At 41.4% G+C, this 22,687-nt stretch overlaps 1 protein-coding gene across 2 annotated transcripts in view; it reads right to left on the bottom strand.

The window, feature by feature from the left end:
- LOC139760516 (uncharacterized) overlaps positions 1-22,687 on the bottom strand; it is a 746,927-nt gene that overhangs the window by 574,164 nt on the left and 150,076 nt on the right. Inside the window, exons 4-5 of one of the 2 annotated variants that reach the window (XM_071683811.1) lie at positions 11,974-12,212; positions 11,534-11,656 (exon numbers count right to left, since the gene is read on the bottom strand). In XM_071683811.1, coding sequence (XP_071539912.1) covers positions 12,127-12,212 — 86 coding nt within the window. In that variant the 3' untranslated portion in view covers positions 11,534-11,656; positions 11,974-12,126. The remainder of the gene's footprint in view (positions 1-11,533; positions 11,657-11,973; positions 12,213-22,687) is intronic. The other variant, XM_071683810.1, reaches the window with a different exon arrangement.

Genomic DNA, 22,687 nt, shown 5'->3' with positions numbered 1-22,687 from the left:
CAGAAAGGAGGATGTGAGTTCAAGAAAAACAAAATGTAAAGATGAAAAAAAAAGAAACCATGCAAAAATTGCCTCTGCGAGACACGAGAAAATGGTCGCCAAAAGCCGAAGGAAAGACGGAATATCATCTGAGTAAACGCCTGGCCCAGATTCTAGCAACAGATTCTGGTTAACAAGTCCTTCATCTTGATCTTGGTATCCAGACATTACAACATTCACGGCAATGATCAGGCAGGCAAGATCTCCCTGGGAAAACACTTTACCTATACAACGTAGCTGGGCTAGTGGTCAACCCCTCGCTCTGCAAAACAACGTCAAACCTTCAAGACTGAAGAGTTGCCTACTCGCGTAACGTCCCACTGAAAGCAAAGAGGCGGTGCTGGTGCGTGTCTAAGACTGCATGCCACGTTCATCACACACTTTCTAAAACCATGTATCGACCAAACCAATTCCCCCTATAGGGTGCAAAACCTGCCATACTATACTGTCAGATGCCGAGCCTGTTATACCTGTGAACGTGTTTAATGCTCCCACCAACGCCTCGGCAGTTCTCCTCCCCTCAACACACCAATACATTTCCTCTCCCGTCTCACTCACACACCCTCCCTCATTGCACTCAGTCATGCCTCAGCTTCCACTGTTATTCACGTATTTCCGGTCTTGTTAACTGGTCTTGCTACTACGGCCTCATGCATCCTAGGTATACTTCATTAACCTCCCCATCCCCCTCTTCCCTTCACACTGACATTCTCTCTAATCACAGTGAAACGTCCACAGAAAAACGCCTCTCAACCAATTGCCCTTCTCGTCAAAAAGGATTTTCACTAACCCAAATTCTGTAGATACTCTGGACGTACTGACAATGTTTCATCATTTTTGAATCTACTCGTCTGTGGGATTGTATCTGCCAAAGGCTTTATCTTCTCACAGTATACATTTAGACACTAAATAGGACTCCAACAGCTTGGATCTACGAGGATAAGGTCTACACAATAACCACTGAAACAAAAGCTATGAATCTCCGACACGCAACTTGCGTCCAATGTCAGTATGATAACGTCATCTGGCTTGTATTCCCCCAAGACGTTTTATCAGTTCAGTTTTTTACTGTCAGTTTGTTGTGACTGCCGCTATATACACCGCTTTGGTTATCAATAATTTCAGTAAAGAGTACCAAACAGTTTATCCCTGATGGAACGGGATGTGATCATTTCAGAATATATGACAAACGTGTCTGACAGTGGCTAGAAGTGGATGACGAATCTATGTTTTGTAATCATCCAAGTTTCATCATTATCACCATTCACCCGGGGGGCCATAGGCCTGGCGATGGTGTGTGGTCCACCTCGGCCCATCCCTTAAGGTTTTATGATCTACCTCTTCAAGGGATGTTTCTCTTAACGTTAGAGTTCATTTACATTATCATTCCACCTGTGTCTTAGCAGCCCAACAGATGGGCCACGCTGCCAGCAGTATAATTATCTAAATCGGATATTTTTCCTTCTTCCTGTCTTCTTACGTAGCTACGACGTTTCAGTTTACATCTATCACTAAGCTTAGAAATATACTTTCCACTTCCGGATTTCTTATCTCCTCGTTTGTTACCCTATCTCCTCCAGGTATGTCTCTCGGGGATCGTCATCTCAGCAACCTGAATTACTGATCCTTTTCGTGGTCAAGGACGAGGCTCTCCATCCATACACGGGGACATGTCTCATTATAGTTTGATACATGATAATCTTGGTGAATGCTGATCTTCCAGTTGGGAAAATATGCTAGTTGCTTTTTCTGTGATATTCTGTGCCGTCATTCATTGCATGCAGCCTCCTACACTGCCTCTTGCTCAAAATGTAAAACCACCTGCTTCAGGGTCGTTCCCTCTGCAGTCATGCATGTTCTTGCCTCCCTCCAAGATACTTCCTTCACTAATTTTCTTTATTACAATGGCTCTCCGAAGAGAAATCTTAGGACGAGCCAGGAATAGGACAATGGCTCGTGCCACAGTATTACCTACGGTAGACACAAACAAGGTTCTCTCCTTGATGTCTGATACTGAAGTAGCGACATGACACATGTGCCACACATCTCTAACCCAGTAATCATACGTTGAGAGCAAAGATCCTATGGTTGATATAGTCCTTAACCCCAGCAACACACTTACCAGAAAACAGTATCAATACTGCAAACAATAAGCATGAGATACGGGTGTTTAACCAATTTCAAAACACACATATATCATGTTTTTCAAGCCGGATTTTATGCTGCATGAATCTACCAAGTGGCGAGACATATCAAGCAGGTCTTTGCAATGAAGTGCAGCCATAACCTTTCCTCCTTGTACGCAAAAACAGATTTCCATAACCAACAACCCTGGAGACATTTCATGGAACCGTGCAATAGTGAGGCAGGTACAAGTGCAAGAATGTATTGCTGCAATTGTGAGGACGATGGTAAACTCGCCCCTAGTGCTCCCCATTAGCCAGTATTGGACGAATACATGTAGCCAGAGACACGGAGGGAGTGCAATTCAGAGCCCGCGTTTGCCTCCCTAAGTGAACCAGGACGCCACAATTACCTTATGTAAGTACGGTGTTCCGGGGTAGTCAACTTGTTCATGAAGACACAACCTTCCCATCACTATCGCCCACCGTATTGTATCTGACTCGGCCTTATTCATGTTACTGCATACGTGTGTGTGTGTGTGTATGTGTGTGTGTGTGTGTGTGTGTGTGTGTGTGTGTGTGTGTGTCTCAAACTACTACATAGGAATAATACATATCATATTTACAAAATATACTGAATAAGTCACTTTGGTCTCTTTTCTTATGTCTACTCGTGCGCGCTACACGTTCCAAATCACGGTATAACGATCAATTAAATCAGCAAAGAGCAGGCAAGTGTGCAATAGCAGTAACCTAGCAGAGTAAGGGCTCACTATCAGCCACGAAACAGTATCAATAAATTTGTGATAATAACAGACAAGATCGCCAATACATTGGATCTTTTTTGGCATGTATAACATTCTGAGACAAACGTATAGCCAACAGGAGGATCTCGCTCCCCCTGGGTGGAATGGATTTCTAAATAATCAATGTTACTCTCCAGTTGTTCCGATATGGATGTCACTGCTGACTGGTTATGTGTTTCTTATGCATACTAAAATCCCACCCTCATGCCACACTCTGTCGTAAAGCAATGATGTTAAGATGAAAATCAACTATATATCATGAGAGGAAGAACAATTGTAATCTGCTACTTATGGTGACAATCGTTTTAAGAAGTATTAGAATGACAACCGTAGTAGCAAACGAACTCTTGAAAAGATGAAGGTGATTTGCCGTTCTCCAAATAGTGTGGTTATGAAAGAAAACGGGATGAAAATGAAAGGGTACTCTTAGTCGCTGCTAGACCTATAAGAAAACGGGAAGAAAATGAAAGGGCGCACTTAGTCGCTGCTAGACCTCTACGTCCGTCGCATGCATTCTGGTCGAGAGCCAGTCGGTGAATCATATCAATCTGGTGGGCTCGCAAGGCGCTACCTTCTCCGTCATCTAAGACTCCACTTACTGCTCACAGACTGACTTCGGAAACTTCATGCAAGAGGTGGAATCTAAGAGCTAGGGGGCATGACGCTTCTTACATCAAGATAGTCACAGTCCTGTAGACGCCTCCAGGTATGATGATCTATATCTCGCTTCCCTGATCATTAGTAATCATCCACAGTGTACGTCTACATTTCTCGTCGATGACGAAGGCAAGACACGTCTGCTTCCACTTCCATGTTTTCAAGTGTGGATGAACGTCAGGCATATTAGTTGCGAAGCTAAGAGACATCATTTAATTACCTTCCGATAATTCTGTCAATAATAAGGAAAAGGATGGAACTTTGTCATTCTGGGAAAGACTTTAGCCTCTGGAACATAACAATTAGATAAAGAAAAATTCGCAAGTTTCATGATAACAGATCCTGGCTAACTAACTTGCTAGAATATCATGATTACGTACACAACAACTGCAAACCAAAACTCCTATCTCATGTGATTCTCCCAGACTTTCAGAAGGCCTTTGTCAAGTCTCATGGCAATAGTAACGATTACGGAAATGGATTCGTTGTGTTGATGGTAAGGTGTTCGAGTGGCTGAAGGTAGTAAGTGAGGTACCACACAGATCGGTCCTTGGCCTCATCCTCATCATCAACTTTGCTAATGATCTAAAGTTTAACGGCAAAATTTTTCTCAGGGTTTGCCGACGATACAACGCTAGGATGGAAGGCCACAGCCGAAGACGACTGTGTTCACATTCACTAAATGATCTTCACATCTTATCTTTGTGGTCAGAGCAATAGCATATAATATCTGATCACGAAAATGATATGCACAATGGCATTAGGAGCGCAAGTATAAATTGAAAATCCCTGGTAAATTCCAATCACAAGTGACTGAGGAGAACGTAAAGACCTTAAACATCAGTGTCTACAAGCAAGTAGCACAGCATACAGAAACTTCATCCAAGTAATAAAGCAAACAGAATCTTCATGCAAGTAATAAGGTAAACAGAAACTTGGGGTTTTAGCCAATGCAAACATTTCAAATAATCATAAACGACTTATTATAAATTTTCTTTCCGACAGAGACAGGAACCTTGTAGCAGACAACTCCGTCAAAGACAAACTGCTCCTCCTTATGTCTGTTTCTCCTACGTATTACCATGGTCTCCCATGTATATCATCATACTTTATATGTAATTCAAATTCTTTTCTGTATGAGACTGACTGTCGTAGATGGAGACCTACATCTCTTCTTTACGGTAGTGTTCCAGGATGGAAGAGTCCTGCAACAGACAACAGCTAGGCTGTATATTCTTATGAGGGTAGAAAGTCAGACCCAAGTTCCCTGCAGTGTCATTGTGACATAGACTGAGAGGCTGGATTCAGAGGTTTTTGTGAGGCTGTTGTGATTCTACCTCTTTATCACCTAGTAAATCACTAATGGAACTGCCTCGGCGATGCCTCGGCGTTTATTACCTGTCTTCTCCAAGAATTCTTTCCGAAACTAAAGATTCCAGGAGTGTCAACTTCTAAACAGAGTCCTTCCTGGAAGGGTTGGCTGGAACGAAGGCGTGCGGGGGAGTGTGGGAGGTGGGTTTTTGATATTCACTTACGACGATCATGAGGAGTTTGTTACTTTCCTCCTCATTACGGCCGGGTGTATTGACAGTAAAGGAGTCGGACAGAGCAGCTCCATCAACATGTAAAATCTGTTGGGGTAGCATTCCATGATGCTACCGCATGTGATGTGATGTGATTCACTCCTGTTCTGCGGTCAGTGTGGGCATTTAGTGTTGACGGCAGAAGTGGTTCCTGTGGCGGGTGTCCGATCCTGTTTCCTAACCCGCGATCCTGTGATGTACACGAAGGGTTTGTTATCTAACGGTGATAAACAGGAAGTATCATTCGGCTCGTTGTGTGTGTTGTTTGTGACGCCTCTACCTTACTTCCTAACATCTCGTATGTGAAACACTTCCTCGTGTGTGTCTCACGTCCTCACACAACTTCCTCATAATGCTGTATGGGAGAGTGATCAGCGTGAATGGTTTTCTTCCCAGGTAACACATCTTCCGAACCCTGATCGTGCACTCGACCGTGGTACCTCCAGTATCAGCGTATTCACCTTAGTAAAAAAAATCAAATCCAGAACTTCTCCCCGAGACCAAACTTCTGACATTCGAAGCAACGCAAAGTCTTTGGGATGAAAGGATGTCCTGAACATTTTTCGTATCCAATATGAATCTTCTGTGGGAGATGATCCTCCTCACCGAGAGTCAAGACAAGAGGAGTATTTCGTTGTGTGTCGTTTCCTTGACGATCTTAGTCATGAGTCTAGCAGTAATCTGCTCCCGAGTGAGGAGTTCATCAACTTTCTTTTTTTGCGTTCTTAGACGCGAGCTCCCAGCAAGGAAATTACCCACAAAATTCCATGTTTTTAGGTATGGAAGCCGTGACGTCATAACAATGGGCTTTTCGAAGCTTCAAAAGATGACTCAGATTTTTGTTTGTTTGTTTACATTTACGACTAGATCAAAATGAGCAAGCTTCTTCGGCCGAGTAACCAACCAGTCTCTCGATGACAAAAGGCTCCCCCCTCCACCCACCTTCCCCCAGTGCAAGGGGAATGACATGCCTTTGGACTTGGTGACCGAAGCCCCGATGATAAAGACACGCTCTTTGTCTACTTTCCTCGGGTGCTACACACAATACGTAGCTGGCTGGTTATTTGGGGTTTAGGCCTGTCGACTGCCAGGGTTCGTTGGGGTTGTCACCGTCTACTTACAGCCGATGAACGAAGAATTCTGAACTCCTTCACAGTGTTTGTATGTACGCTAAACTCATTGCTCTCTACCTGTATAGCCCTTGGCCTAGTTGCTCCATACTTGTAATGTAGACACTAGGAACGGATTCTGCTCTTCATTGCTACGACTCTGAATACTATTAATGATTCAAAGATTCCAGCTAGAGATATAATCATGAAAAAAATAAAAATATATATATATGGCTCTCTGAATAGCGAATTCATATACCGGCACTATGATTAAGCCACAACGGTAAAATCCCTATAAAAAGGAAGTCAGCTTCCGGATGTGGTTTGGTTGCCAAGTTACGAGATTGTACGGGGAGGGGGGGGGGGGGGGGGCACACCCAGCGGAGTGGAGCCATATTTTTTTTTTTTTTGTTACTATTAAGGAAGCGATGGCGAGGCCGTCGATCTCTCTCTGCCCGAAACTTACTCCTGTGAAACGGCATTACAGATTTCCTTACAAACGCAGTAGAAGTGATGGGTATAGGACCATAGAGCACATTACGGACGCGTTCCAAGAGCAGCATTATCCAGAAAACAACACTCGATCTTCTTAATATGTTCCCCACGTAATGGACTATGTCCGGCATAGGCCAACGCAGCTTACCGTGGTGGTCTTTACCGGTCATAAAGATCACACGGGCCACAACGGTCATGGTGACCGGGCAGGACACCACTTAATGGAGGGTATGGGGGAAGGAAGGGGCGTGAAGGGTGTGGGGGTCAGGAGACGGGAAGGGTCATGCAGGGAGGTTAGGGGTAGGGTAAGGCAGGGGAAAGCATGCTGGAGGTTGGGGCCAGGGGAGAGCTTGGTGATGGTTGGGGCCAGGGGAGAGCTTGGTGATGGCTGGGGCCAGGGGAGAGCTTGCTGATGGTTGGGGCCAGGGGAGAGCTTGCTGATGGTTGGGGCCAGGGGAGGAGACGGTCTTTCAGTAGTGGTTGGGGTAAGGTGGAGTCGTGCCATGGGTCTGGGGCTCGTATGGTGGAGGAACCGTTAGTGTGGATGTATGTAAGTCTGACGAAGACGCTAGTTCCAACAACGATGGTCGAGACTTTCTAATTATCACTGAATGCTTAATCAGGGAATTCTCACTCGATTATTCATTCCGCATCAATATATTCAAACTGTGCTAAGTGCTCCGTCACCTAAGCTTCTCGCACACTCTACATCTAAGTGATTCCCATCCAACAAGACTTTTCGTGCAACGCCAGTTGTCTGATTGTGTTACTTGCAATATATCTTCCTAAATATCAACGCCAGTTGTCTGATTGTGCTACTTGTAACACATTTTCCTAAACCTTTCAGCGAATACGTTCTAGATATGGGTTTATAATCGTAGTAATATAAGAAATGGAACTAGCATCTCAAGGGAACCACATATACCCACTGCCATCGCACTTACACACATATAGGAATATGTAGAAAGGTAAAGCTCTTTCCAGAAGTTTAAGCTCTGAGCACTGATGTCATGACTTCAACATTCGAATACAACTATCATGGATGTATGTAGTTCCCATGACGTGCTGACACAATTTCTCTTATTACCACCATTGTAAATCCATGTCTAGAAAATGTTCGACGTAATATTTAGAAAGATATATTCCTCAGCAGTTACATAATCAGTCATTTTGTTCTCTAAATACGAAACCTCTGAAATGTATATGAACGCATGTCCTTTAACGGTGAAGGTCATTACGTACTGTCAACAGTGCGTGGATGACAACAGAGAATGGGAGACTGGCTTTCCTTCGCGAGAGAAACTAAGCTTTATTCATGAATTCAGTTTCAGACACTATATATGTATACATGTAACTACGACGAGCAGAATGCACGATGAACACTATCATAAAAATCTTTAACGTGTTTCAAAGCTCTATGTGTTTTATCATCCCAGCGTTCTTAATGTCCTTTTCTATCAACACAAAAGAAACCGCCCTTGAAGCAAGGAGCAACAGTGATCTGAAACGTGTATTGGCCCAGATGATACACAGGACGATAAAGGTGGTGTATTGCTCGCTCGACACCGACCTGGTGAGTGTTGGTGATGGGGGAACGTTTCCAGCCGCGTAGCTTAAAGCCTTAACAGTTTCTATATAACATCGTTCCATGCTTCGTGTTATTGCCATTACGCTATCCCTAAAACCTCTCAAGGGCGTCACATCAGCTCCAGTGACTGTGAAAAACACATATCACCATCATTTCAATGTTAATAAGGAGCTTTACATCGAAGACTTTCTCGAGCTGAAATCAATCTCTTATTCTTACTGTATCTGTCTCTTGAAATAGACCCTTACATCAACATATCTTTAAAAAACAAAAAAGAAACACTTTTGGTGCCTACCATTAGGTTCTCCATTCCACGTACAAAAAAGTTAAGTTTATATCACAGTTATGGAGATAGAGCGCTAACACACACACACACACACACACACACACACACACATACTTTCACTGCACAAAATGGCTTCATCACCCATGAGATCATACACATTACATATATATATATATATATATATATATATATATATATATATATATATATATATATATATATATATATATATCTTCATTCATACGAACACAGCACAGTGCAACAATCAAGTTGCCTAGCCTCTCTCCTGTAAAGTTATTAAACAAACTTCAGTAAGTGGATGGACTTCTGGGAAACAGGACGAACAAGATAATTCTGATAATAAAGAGAGATTACCCTCTAAACTGCATGATAGAAGTTTTAAGTTTTCATTATTTCCTTTTCTCCACTACTGCAGTCTTATATCAAAGAACTGCTACAAAAAGAAATAAATCAACTATTAATACTACAGACCATCTTAACTGCATCAGAATTACTTGATAAACTGTGCAATAGGGACTGAAGAAGTGTTTGTATGATAGGAAATATATATATATATATATATATATATATATATATATATATATATATATATATATATATATATATATATATGTATGTATATATATATATATATATATATATATATATATATATATATATATATATATATATATATATGTATATATATTATTTTTATTATAATACTTTGTCGCTGTCTCCCGCTTAGAAACAAAGGAAATGAGATATCAATGATACGTCGAACCTAAAGATACGAAGACGAAGAATGTGAATCAGAGGCAGAGACGGGCAAGCAGTAGCGGTATACGCCTTACATGCTCGGTGAAATTTCCGCTAGCGTTAAGTGCAGGATTATACGTGTCGGTGCAGCTCGCTAGACTTTAAAAGTATTCCTGCACAGAAGTTGTTAGCGCTCTCAAACTTGTTGGAACTAGTTTCATGACTCAACATTCACAGCTGCTGCAGTCGCTTTGACGTTACACTGATAGTGTGTGTAACATGTAGAACATGTCTCAATCCCCAGCCATCAGGCATGACTCTGGGATGGAAAAAATAATATATATCCAACTAGCACCTTTAGCTCATCTAAGGAATGGTCTAAGAGTAAAGGCGTATTGCTGAGGTATAACGACATACAGAAAACGGAGATAAACGACGCTACATCGTCAGGGATGAGGATAAGTTGTATACAAAATACTTTAGGAGGAAGATGTAGCAACAGGGATACCGTAACTTACTGTAAACAGTGTTTTAGAGGTTCGGACATGTGCTACGGGGACACAGTGCGAGGTAAGAACAAAAGGATTATCGATTATAAAGCTGACACACGTCATTATAGAACACGAATGCATTCGTTGTCGACACAAACAAGTGTAGACACCTACCAAAATGGCAGGAGGCTAAGCTTTAGCGTAAAGGACTGAGCAAGTAAGCGAGAAACGCCATGGGAGCTGCCTCCATGTGCACGGACGAAGTGATCAACAATCGTGAGGGCGTTTTCTATGTTGGGCCGGACCAGCGGCAAAAATGGTCACGAAATACAGGTTAACGCAGCAGGAGTGTGTGGAAGACATTATGTGTGTGTTTGTATGTGAGTGTGTGTGTGTGTGTGTGTGTGTGTGTGTTCAGCAAGTTTGGATTCGCCTGCGGGGATTTACGGACTTGTGGCTTACTCATTTTCTTTGAAGATGGTTTCTGAGGAAGCCGAAACATCAGAAAAAAAAAAACTCAAAAGCTCTCCCCTGTGTTCACTCACCATCCTAGTCCACACACTCAAGTATACCGCACAGGATCAGAGATCAAGTGTGGTGATGTCGTGAGGGTTTCTTTGTGTCGGGTGAGTGCAGAATGATTGAGTCGGAGGTGTTCACTGTTGTCAATGTTGAAGCATCATCCTGGACATGAGGGGTCATATGTAGAAAGATGTCTGTAATTTTGACGATATGGGTGGTAGGCGGAGCACACACGAGGTGTAACTCGTACATGTACAGGGATTTCAGATGGATGAAGCCTGGTGGAGTGTAGTCTAAGACGAGTTTGGAGGTGGTTGTTTAAGACTTCTCGATTCATTACACTGTGATCATGTTTTGCTTATGTGTCTGCTGGGAAAGGGGGGGATTAGCGACCATGCGCTACTGAAGTACGAGGCATGGAGGTATGGGTGAGCTTTATATTGCTTCTTTGGGAATGGTGGTTAGTTATGAAACGGTTTGCGTGGGAGGGGCCTAATGCTTTTTGCAAAGAAATGAGTGCCAAGCATGTTGGTGTGGGATCTTAATTGAAGCATGCCTCTTCTGTTGTGCAGGTGTTGAATATTTGTAGTTGCAAGGCTACGCTACCACTATGGAAAAGATGGACTCCTCTGGAGTGGTAAGTCTTTTTCGAGAAGACTGTACTTCAGTGATACAACCTCGCCGAATCTGTAGCTTTCAACTCACAGCAAACCCATAAGCAGGCGGTCAGGTGTGCACTCCCCCAGAATTTGCACTCCTCCACTTATGAATTTACTACCCTTGAATTACTTACACTACCCCAGCTACTACCATGAATATACCGTAAACTCCCCCTACTGATTATCTGTGAATTAACGTTGAACAGATGATAACACCCAAAAATAAACACAAATGACAACAAAATTATAGAAAGTAAACACTAACCAAGACCGTTCATCACTAGGGTCTTGTCTGGATTTCTCTTTCTGATGTAGGCAACTATAAAATCACAGTTTCTACTGATAAACCGACTATCTTCAAATCCCTGTGCGTGTTTGTTCATCATTAACAATCGACAGATCGCCAGAAAACTCACCAATGACTGTGGCAGCAGTTCCGTGGTGACCACGCACGTTTCGTGATTCTCCACTTCCCTCAAAACCTCTTCGTGAACTTCGTTGTTGACATAGTTCACTTCCTCGCTCCACACAACTTGCACCTATAAAAACATACCAAGGCATACATTAAAAGAAAATAGTACCAGTTTTCGCTGAACCCATTAAAATAACATCACGATAACTTTTCCCCCTACACATACACACACACAAAAAAAAAGTTTTACATTACGGACGTGCGCCTCTCACTGAAGAAATTACGACACTATATATGAATTCATTTCTTATAATCTGCCATACAAAAACGTCTGTTAAACATACTATCCGACATCATAAGTTATTACACTTAAGATATAAGACTGGTCAGAAAGTCTCTACCACGTAAACACTACCACGTAAACAATCTAAGAATTGCACTTACCATGTACATAATTGGATCATCTTTCTGCTGTTTTCTATTTCGGTATAACTTGCTACTGGTGGCCCAGAATGGTCTACATACACATAGAAAACTGGCTTCTTTTCCTTTATCCTTCAAACCATCAAGAAACAGTAAGTCCGTTGGCTTGGAAAATTACAGCAGTACTTTGAACGAATAATGCTTGGCTCTTCGTAAAACAACACTCGCGGGAAATCCATCTGTCGAATTCATTTTCAGATCTGTAAGATATCGCCGATAGTCAACAAAACACTGGCACTAACCACCTCATAGAAGACACATTGAAAATTATGAATATAAGCGAGATAGGAGGCGGGAGAGGTGGCACGGAGCCTATACCCTGGCGTTACAATGCTCAATCACTCACATCGAGCTGCCGACACCACCACACACACACAGTTGCCACTCAGCTTTTTTTTTTCACAGTACCAAATCAGACAAAATGAATAGTAAGAAATAAGTACAGTAAGTACCTTAATAAAAATTGGAATGGAAACTTACTTTGTCTATTACTGAAGTGTTGTTAACTTTGTAATACAAGCATAAACAAACTCCCATGAATAAAATTGAGGAAGTGTGGTTATGACTGCTGTAAATTGTTCCAAGAATAAACAAACAAGTGGTTGATGCGGGTGATAAATACCATGTTAACTACCGAACTGTTGTTAACTTTGCGGGAAACAAATTTTGGAGAAATACTTCAGCAGGCGATATTGGGCCGTTTTCTACAGGGTTCCTTTTCATACAAATATAACTGTACAACGTAAATAGAATGGTGGGAGTGCGTCATACACTATGATCCTCACTGGTGAAGTGCCAATCATTGACAGGAAGTGTATATGAAACATATATATATATATATATATATATATATATATATATATATATATATATATATATATATATATATACTCTTACTTACTTACTCTGCTTTGTCGCTGTCTCCCGCGTTAGCGAGGTAGCGCTAGGAAACAGCCGAAAGAATGGCCCAACCCACCCACATACACATGTATATACATACACGTCCACACACGCAAATATACATACCTATACATCTCAATGTATACATATATATATATACCCACACAGACATGTACATATATACACATGTACATAATTCATACTGTCTGCCTTTATTCATTACCATCGCCACCCCGCCACACATGGAATAACAACCCCCTCCCCCCTCATGTGTGCGAGGCAGCGCTAGGAGACGACAACAAAGGCCCCATTCGTTCACACTCAGACTCTAGCTGTCATGTAATGATGCAACGAAACCACAGCTCCCTTTCCACATCCAGGCCCCACAGAACTTTCCTTGGTTTAACCCAGACGCTTCACATGCCCTGGTTCAATCTATTGACAGCACGTCGACCCCGGTATACCACATCGTTCCAATTCACTCTATTCCTTGCACGCCTTTCACCCTCCTGCATGTTCAGGCCCCAATCACTCAAAATCTTTTTCACTCCATCTTTCCACCTCCAATTTGGTCTCTCACTTCTCCTCGTTCCCTCCACCTCTGACACATATATCCTCTTGGTCAACATTTCCTCACTCATTCTCTCCATGTGACCAAACCATTTCAAAACACCCTCTTCTGCTCTCTCAACCACACTCTTTTTATTACCACACATCTCTCTTACCCTTACATTACTTACTCGATCAAACCACCTCACACCACATACTGTCCTCAAACATCTCATCTCCAGCACATCCACCCTCCTGCGCACAACTCTATCCATAGCCCACGCCTCGCAACCATAAAACCATACATACATTATATATATATATATATATATATATATATATATATATATATATATATATATATATATATATATATATATGTATGTATACATATATATGAGTTATCCGACTCCGCTTGCTCAAGGTTACACCGTATATAAAAAGTGACTGTGGCGAGGTTGATGTATCACTGGGAGGAAAGTCTCATCAAAGAAGGTGTCACTGCAGTCTACATTTCCCTGCTACTGGAAGTATTGCAGCCTCCAGAAAGAGGTCCTAGGTAAAACCAGGACTCTCTCATAGAAAAAGATCAGATGCTTTTACCAGTATTCTCTATAAAGATGATATATTGGACCTCGATAATTTTTTAAGTAATTCTAAAGCTAATAAACACGAACGAGCATGTTTGTTGTTGGATTCAGTGGCTATCAACACTTAAAAGTCGTTCATCCATACCAAACTTTAAATACAACGCAAAACAAATAGTACCATTACAGACATAGCAAAATATATTGATCGCATTTTCTTTTCACTAAGATCTTTGAAATCATCTGGTGTCACATGATAGAAAGTATGGTACAGAGTAGAAAAATTGTTTGATATAATCTTCCGTCGTAAGTATTAAAGCCAAATTATTTACTAGTTATATTTTTTGCAAGTTATTTTCTCAGCTGTCACATAGTGAATTTTTTTTCTACTAAGGTTTTATTTTTAAGCTATGGTTGAACCCTGAACATATTGAAACTTTAAAGAACTTCAATTTATGAAGACTGGGAGTAAGATCTTAATACAGAGTCATCTGAAATGCACTTACAAAATAATGTTAGCCACATCCAAACACTGATATCAGCTTTCAAACTGAAGAACCGAGTTTACATATGACTGATATAATCGTTAAAATTGTCACTAATCACAGAGTACGAAGACCTGACTATAAATGCGAACATGGGCGTTAAACATAAGGAAAACAAGCTTATCTTTATTTAGGTTGCGTGGTATAACCACCTAATTGTGCGTTACAGGGAGGGAATTATACACTAGTGTGGTCCCCATCTCTTGAACTTTATCAAGATACTTTGTAAACTTTTGTACATTGTCAGTATTAATTTCGTCACTCTTTATTTCATTCCTAAGTCTATATATATATATATATATATATATATATATATATATATATATATATATATATATATATATATATATATTTTCAAGCAGTCTCTTCCTTGGGTTTGTGTTTTCGCTGGACGTGGTTGCTTCTACTTTTGCATCCTTTCAAAAACTGTTCCCTGTCGACACCTTCAGACTGGCTTACAAAACTGATGGTTGTGACAGACACACTCCGTACTCATTTGTCTTCCTTGGCGGGCAAATTTATGACTTGTAACCTCACTGTAACTCAGCTTTCTTTAGAACGATTTCTTTTCCTCCTCTAGACCTCCTATAATACTTTGGTGAACAATATAACATAAGCATATTCTAGTTTAGACCTAACAGAGTCAGTGAATAGATTACTAAACATCTCCGTACAGAGATCTTATCTCCTTAAAAATACTTCTGAGCTGGAGCCTTGGTGACAGATGAAGTACAATGTGTCACTTCTTAAATACGGATTCCAGCAGCTTGATTATGTCTTGCCAGTTAATATACACATCGAGACCGTCTTATCATCGGCACTTTATATTGACTTGGGTTGAGCTTAGTGGACCATGTATCAGACCAGCTTTGGAGCATAATCATATTGGCATTTTGGTTTCATGTGTTAGGTTTTGTTCAATGTTTTACTTTTGGTAAACAATGAGGACTTGCAATCATTTCCGTTTCCTCTGGAACACTAAAACATTACGATTCGATGTGACCCCTAACCATACCGTGGCAATTCTTGCACATTATGAACACATACGCCTGCTGTGTTGGAAGTTCCATAACAATAGTCATTCTTGTACTGATGACGGAGCCGTAACTATAGGCACTCCCCTTCCCCCATTTTCCCCTCCATGATAATGCCAGAAAAGGCTTCTGCACATTTGAATACGTGTGTGCTGAATTACAATGCCTGCTGTCGTCTAGGTTACGTGTGCGTTATAATGTGAGCCTTTCAGTGTACAGACCGATGATTTTGGGCAGCTGAACGTGCGTCTCGCCGAGTTTGCTTCATGTTTATCACTTACAGATCCAAATAGGCGTAAACAGAGTACATATACCCTCATGTATCCTAAGACAAGCTGTACGTATCCTTTACCGTCAACAGCCCCTTAGTTTTCCTTTCTGTAGCGTGTATTTCAGATACCTATGGTCACTGTCTCCCTCGGCAGCCAATCCAGCAGTTCCGCTTGCTACCGCGACGCGTCGCCTCTATAGCACGGCAGACGCTCATTGTCTGTCATCCGTCCGTCGTCGGGATAGTACATTAATTTACAGCATAATGAGGGTCATAACTTGAACATTCTCGAGATCGGATACTCATTAGGCATAATTTATGCAGTTGTTACCCAGCATGAAAAAAAAAAAAATGATTGACAAGACTAATAACACTCCACTTGAGTGTTAAGGTTTAACCTGCAACTCAGCCTAGCTTTTAAGAATTCCATTTTCGGTCATATGACTCGATAACGATGCTCTTGGTCGTTCTCAGACAGTATTTCTACCCATTCTTATTTCAGTACCAATACCTATACATGCAATGCGCACGACAAAAATTTTCTACGGAACATCCCTCTAGTTAAAATGTGCTCGGGAAAACTCAACAGAAAAAAACATACAAGACCCCACAAGTTCCCATATCCACCATTAGGTGATACTCCAACGTATTTAGGTGAGATTTTATTTAGTTAGATGTTGATAAGCTGTTTTATCATAGTACGGCATAAATGAGTCGAAATCAGAGATCTTAAAGATGGATTAACATTTAGTCTGTAAACAGCATATGGCGTGGCTATGTTAGTTATATTACGAAACTCTAGTTGAATGACGCACTTAACAGTGAGCAACATTTCAATCCACAGACACATGTAAGTGCCTTAGAAAGTTCATGGTTAATACTTCATGGCCATACATCAGCCATCAGTGGCCGCTAAAACTGACAACATAACAAGAGTACCCGAGGGTTTCCGTTAACTCGAAGAAACTGGTTGATCATTTCTGAATATTACACTGCTCAATTAGGATTCAACTTCGTGAGTAGCATTGTCTCGCCTTATTTGACGGCGCAGGTGTTCATGTAATAATCAGACGTTGTGTATCACGTCTAGAATTTGACATATCTGCTAAGTAATACCTGAATATGCGACACATGAAATACCCCCGACAAATATTTTGAAAACAAATCTAATGTACAACGATAAATCAAGGTTGTTTGCTTCACAAGTAAGAAAGATGACACCACCTCTCGAAACTTGTTACTGCCATTGCTTTGGATGTAAACACAGTGATCAGGACTAAAGCTCCTGTATCTTAACTGCAAATGGTTGGAGATATTAGTTTAGCGGTTAATGAAAGTAAATGCCGTTCAGTTTAACGAAAAAAATGCTGAGGCTTTAGATTTTTTTTTGAACAAACACGGTGGAGGGTTTCTATAGCTCTGCAAGATACTTCCCCGTATTATTCATACAATGATACTGGGATTTGCCGTCGGTCCACAAATAGATGAAAAACTTGACAAAATACCGAAGACTGAGGACCGCAGTGCCTGGCAGTCTCTTAAAATAATGTGCTTCAATACTTAAGTTAATAGAATGTGCTAAATATCTTGTGTACGAAAGAGTTTTTGACCAGTTATTGAAATACACAAATATCTTGTGTACCAGAGTTTTTGACCAGTTTTTGAAATATATAAATTTATGTACCAGAGTTTTTGACCAGTTTTTGAAATATACAAATATCTTGTGCACCAGAGTTTTTGACCAGTTTTTGAAATATACAAATATCTTGTGTACCAGAGTTTTTGACCAGTTTTTGAAATATACAAATATCTTGTGCACCAGAGTTTTTGACCAGTTTTTGAAATATACAAATATCTTGTGTACCAGAGTTTTTGACCAGTTTTTGAAATATACAAATATCTTGTGCACCAGAGTTTTTGACCAGTTTTTGAAATATACAAATATCTTGTGTACCAGGGTTTTTGACCAGTTTTTGAAATATACAAATATCTTGTGCACCAGAGTTTTTGACCAGTTTTTGAAATATACAAAATCGAGCAGAAATTCGGATCTTTTACGTTGCCCTTACTTTATTGTACCGTTTCTTAGAAAAAAAAACTAAGGTCAGATTCATACTCGGCTCCCTCACATCCACAAAACACTTACCACAACCCACGAAGTACAAAGTTAGAATTGAACTAGTGTTGCTAGTGTTTGGATTTTTCCTGAGACAACTTAGCATCAACCTTTTGTTATCTGTGGCTGACGTAATCATCAGGAACCCATAAACGAACGGCCAGCAATTCACACGGCACGAGGCGGACGTCCGGAGCAGTAGAGTGTGTGATAGTGACAGGAAGTTCGTTTGGTAATTACGCTCAGCCAATGGTGTGACCTGCCAGGCTACTGCTGCCCGTCGTGCAGACGTAGTGTGACGGGTGAACCCGTCCGGACATCCACGTCCGATCGATCTCCCGTCAGGTGGCGTGACGGACGAGAGGCTGCTGTCTCCCCATCACCCAAGGCAATAGAGCACTCCACCATCAGACGCCTCACAAGTCCTTCCTCAAACTCTCTATCCTTATGCTTAATTCTTCGCCACCAGTGGCCACCAAGTCGCCCACTTCAGCATAACACCCGTTTTATCAATACTTTTCCCCCCTCATTCAAACATAATTATCACTGTTTCGTCCACCCTCGTTTATCCGGACGCCCTGGTAATCCTCCCTCCCAGTTTTTCTTTTCCTCAACGTTTTTGGCTTTCTCTGAAACACAGTGTAGTTATATGAATGGCTCTTATTCTCATTGTGGTTATACTGTGGTGTTTTATCTCTGTCACTATGTTTAGAGGACATGATAATCAAAGCGCTCATACATCATCATCACCACCAGAACAAAGCGGTTCTTCAGCTTGTTTCAATAATCCTACCTTGCTACAATGGTCGATATGTCTAGTAGTAAGATTATTGTGGTTGTAACAGCTAATGGTGACCTGCTGGTGGTCGTTATGGCTAGTGGTGACCTGTTAGTTGTCGTCACGGTTAGTATTGACCATCTAGTAGTCGTCACAACTAATGGTGGCTTCCTAAAAGTCCTTATGTCTGGTGGTGGACAACTTGGGGTCGTGTGAAGTCCACCGTTAGTACGTTACTGCTGACCCAAGAAAAAACACAGTCGACACTGACCCGCCCAGTCAACCAACCCCCTTCACCACTTGGGTCAAGCTAAACCTTCCTTATCGTTCTGGTTGATCTGCTTGGCTCTGTCAATGCCAGTGCTTTCACTTTTTTTTTCGTTGCTCCTCCAAGAAACTTTAAATAACTACTTGACACACTGGTTCAGTTCTTCTAACGGTTATGTTTACCGTACGCTTTCGCAAGGTTCTCCCAGGTGTTAGTCTTCCCGTGCATCTGTTTCATCGCTGTGTTTATTAGCTAATCTATGAAGAGCATATACCATGCTTACGTTTCTTTAACTTGTTTATCTGATTGTTGGTATTATGACTACTTATTTTTTCTTGCTGAATGTACGTGTGTGTGTGTGTGTGTGGGGAGAGAGAGAGAGAGAGAGAGAGAGAGAGAGAGAGAGAGAGAGAGAGAGAGAGAGAGAGAGAGAGAGAGACGTGGCCGCCTCTTCATGGTCGTGGTCAGTCATCAGTATCCCAGCACCTGAGTCAAGCCGCTGTGGCAACAATGGATCGATCGCGTCATGATTAAAGTCTTTTATAATGTGACGAGCTAACTTAGGTTAGGTTAGGATCTATTGTTGGCGCATCGCATCCCTGATCGATATTGATGTCAGGTGACGTGGTCCATTATCGGCGCAGCCCAGATGTTGGCACGCTATACCCTTGTCCTCCCCTGTCGTCAAGTGTCTTTCGTACGAGCCTTCTTCTCTATCATGTAGGTGGGTGAGGCTGTGGGTTGCGGCATGTGGTGCGCGCCCTGCGGCTGCTGTCTCGTGTGCGGGGGTGAGGGTCTCAGACCCTTTACCTTCCACTGCGACGGGACTTCGTAATCTCTGCCGTCATCTCCGAGGGTTACATACAGTTACGGGAGCAGCAAGAGATATCTAGATGGCAGTTCAGTTGGGCTTTAAGCCTATCCACTGCCAGGGTTATGAAGACCCACACGGCAAGCTGTAACCACCACTCAGAATACTATTAAGATCTTCTACGGATGTACAAGATGATTGTTGATTCCACGTATGCACTCTCTGCCTGGGACATAACGGGTAATGTAGTCATGATACAATCGGCAATTGGCGGCGGTTATTATGTTTTTGTTGTTAATGGGATGATAAGCACGTACTGATTTTGATGGACTCAATGGTGGTATTAGGTATATTACCAGTAGTTACTGTTTAAGGCAGTTTAATTAAGGGTGAGAGCGGAGGTAAACTACGGTCATACAAATCCAGGAAATTGAAAAACAAATAAACAAAGCCTATTGTTGTTGTTGTTGCTTCTTACATTGATCAAACGTGAGTTATTTGCAGGACATCCAAGATGAAACACAAAAACTGTTTAAGATGATGCTTTTCGGAAGAACTTTTGATAAAATGATAATATCACCGATTTATGAAACTGAACATAATACACAGCAGACCGTTCTTACGTAAAAATATTGTATGATCATAAGCTTCTGTTACGTATGTCTCTGCTATTTCTCGTTTTGATTTTCGTCCGTTGTCCTCTTCACTTGCAAGACGCATCACCGACTGATAGATAACTTCGCCTATAAATTAATCAAATCTATGTGGCAATCCAATCGTCAGAACAAGTCACTAAACTGCCCAACATCCATCCTGTTCTTCCTTTCTTCGTATCATGCACTGCTGTAGTTCAAAACATCGAACGCTTATAGCTAATACCGTTAATCCCAGACCACGGGTAGAATTTCCACCCTTCACATGGAATGGAATATCACGTGTGCCACATTATCCTACATTACGTCTCATTCCAGGGTGTCATAGCTTGAGGGGAAAGTCAAGGTTGGTGCATCTTACGTCAACTCTCCATCATCGGGTGTTTATGTATTTCTCTGTGTTTCCTCCCTGCTCACCCGCCCAAGTGAGGGTCGGTGTTTCCATCCATCACCTTGTAACATATCGCTGTCATAATTCCTCTGGAGTCTTCTCCCGTGAAAGCGGTACTCCAATCAATCAGACAAATGTGCAAGTGCATGAGTAAATCATTTCTCTCATGGCTGACTTCGACCGATAAGAAAATCAACAAGGCGAACAGCCTGACATGAAGCTCTTTGCATTAACACATCGTTACATCTGCCAAACATTTACCCAAACGATTCCTAAAACAAAGATTCATTAAGAGGGTCTTGTTAAAGACTTCTTTTTTTTTTTTCTACGTGTCAAGATACGTTTGAATGAGTGACACACTGCGTTTGCCTTCGAGATGCAGTTATACCATTCGTGGAATTCCTGTGGGTCACTATCCCCATCATTATTTCCAGCCAGGTCACTTAATGATTTCCACTGAGTCATAATTACCATCGCAGATGAATTGCCAAAAAGTCGCTGATATGTTTCCCCTTCACTGTATATCCCCCTTTTCTCTAAATGATTTTTAATACACCAACCTCAGTAATGAGGTAGGACGCGCTGCCGCATCTGGGAAGGTATCTCTTAACACTGCCTGGACCACGTAGGGTGGCTTTGTAGGGGAACATTAACATGGGTAAGACAACCATTCTTGTGTCAACCATCTAAAACTAACTTTTCTTGCCACATTTTGTCTTCTTCACCTCAAGCATCTTTATATATATATATATATATATATATATATATATATATATATATATATATATATATATATATATATATATATTGATTATGCCTTTATCTTTTTTCTTTTATCCCTTCTTTTTTGATGTGAGCGACCCGTACTAATTTCCACAGCCTGAGACGTAATTCTAACCTCCAAGGTTGAGTTTTCACGGCACATATGTTACAGAGATCTCATTATAATTACTCACTATACTGAGTCTTCAGGAGGACATTATCTCATCACTAACCTTCCTTCGCTTGCCATATCTTTCTTCCATTTACCCTCACCATCCCACTATTCCTCGTCCATTCTTTATTACTCTTATTCTCCACCTCTACCATCATCCTCTCGCCTCCTCCACTCCTTGTCTCTCCTTCACACTCTCTCTTCCTGACCGTTCCCTCTCTCTCTCTCTCTCTCACCCTCCCTCTGCTATTTCATCTGTCGTCGTCGCCATTCTTTCCCTCTGTATTGGATAAAATCCAAAAGAATTTTCCTTCGCTTTTGTCGATAACTTTGAAGCTTTTCTGCCTCTGTTGATATACAATGCGGGACGTTGAAAACGTTATTGACAGTTTTCTTTTTATTTCTATTTCGGTGTTGGAACGATGAACTTAAAAGAAAAAAAAACAAAACTTGTAGGTTTATGTATTTACTTGGGAAGTGTGCCTTTAAACACTGACACAATAACGACTCACGACTCCAGAGATCTCAAGTCCGTGAGTGATATATGATTACAGACATAATCAAAGCCAGTTATAACCGTAACAAATATTAGGCAGTTCAGAGAAGAATAGGATATATTTGTGGGACAGACTAAAATAGAAAGAGTGATTCAAATAAGCCCCATAAAATTTTGATTCGCGAGTCACTGGAGATTTCACTCGAGCCACTCTCTCTTCAACTTGAATAGCCTTTTCTTGCCCAAGTCATAATTGGAAACCTCAGCCCGAGCCAGACGGAAGCACTCATAAACTTTTCAATTTTTCGTTCGGTTCGCTGAGGAGGAAAATCTTCCCGAGTA

Source organism: Panulirus ornatus, chromosome 37 (assembly GCF_036320965.1).
Source record: "Panulirus ornatus isolate Po-2019 chromosome 37, ASM3632096v1, whole genome shotgun sequence".
Taxonomy (NCBI): domain Eukaryota; kingdom Metazoa; phylum Arthropoda; class Malacostraca; order Decapoda; family Palinuridae; genus Panulirus; species Panulirus ornatus.
This window is presented reverse-complemented; position numbering and strand designations above follow the sequence as displayed.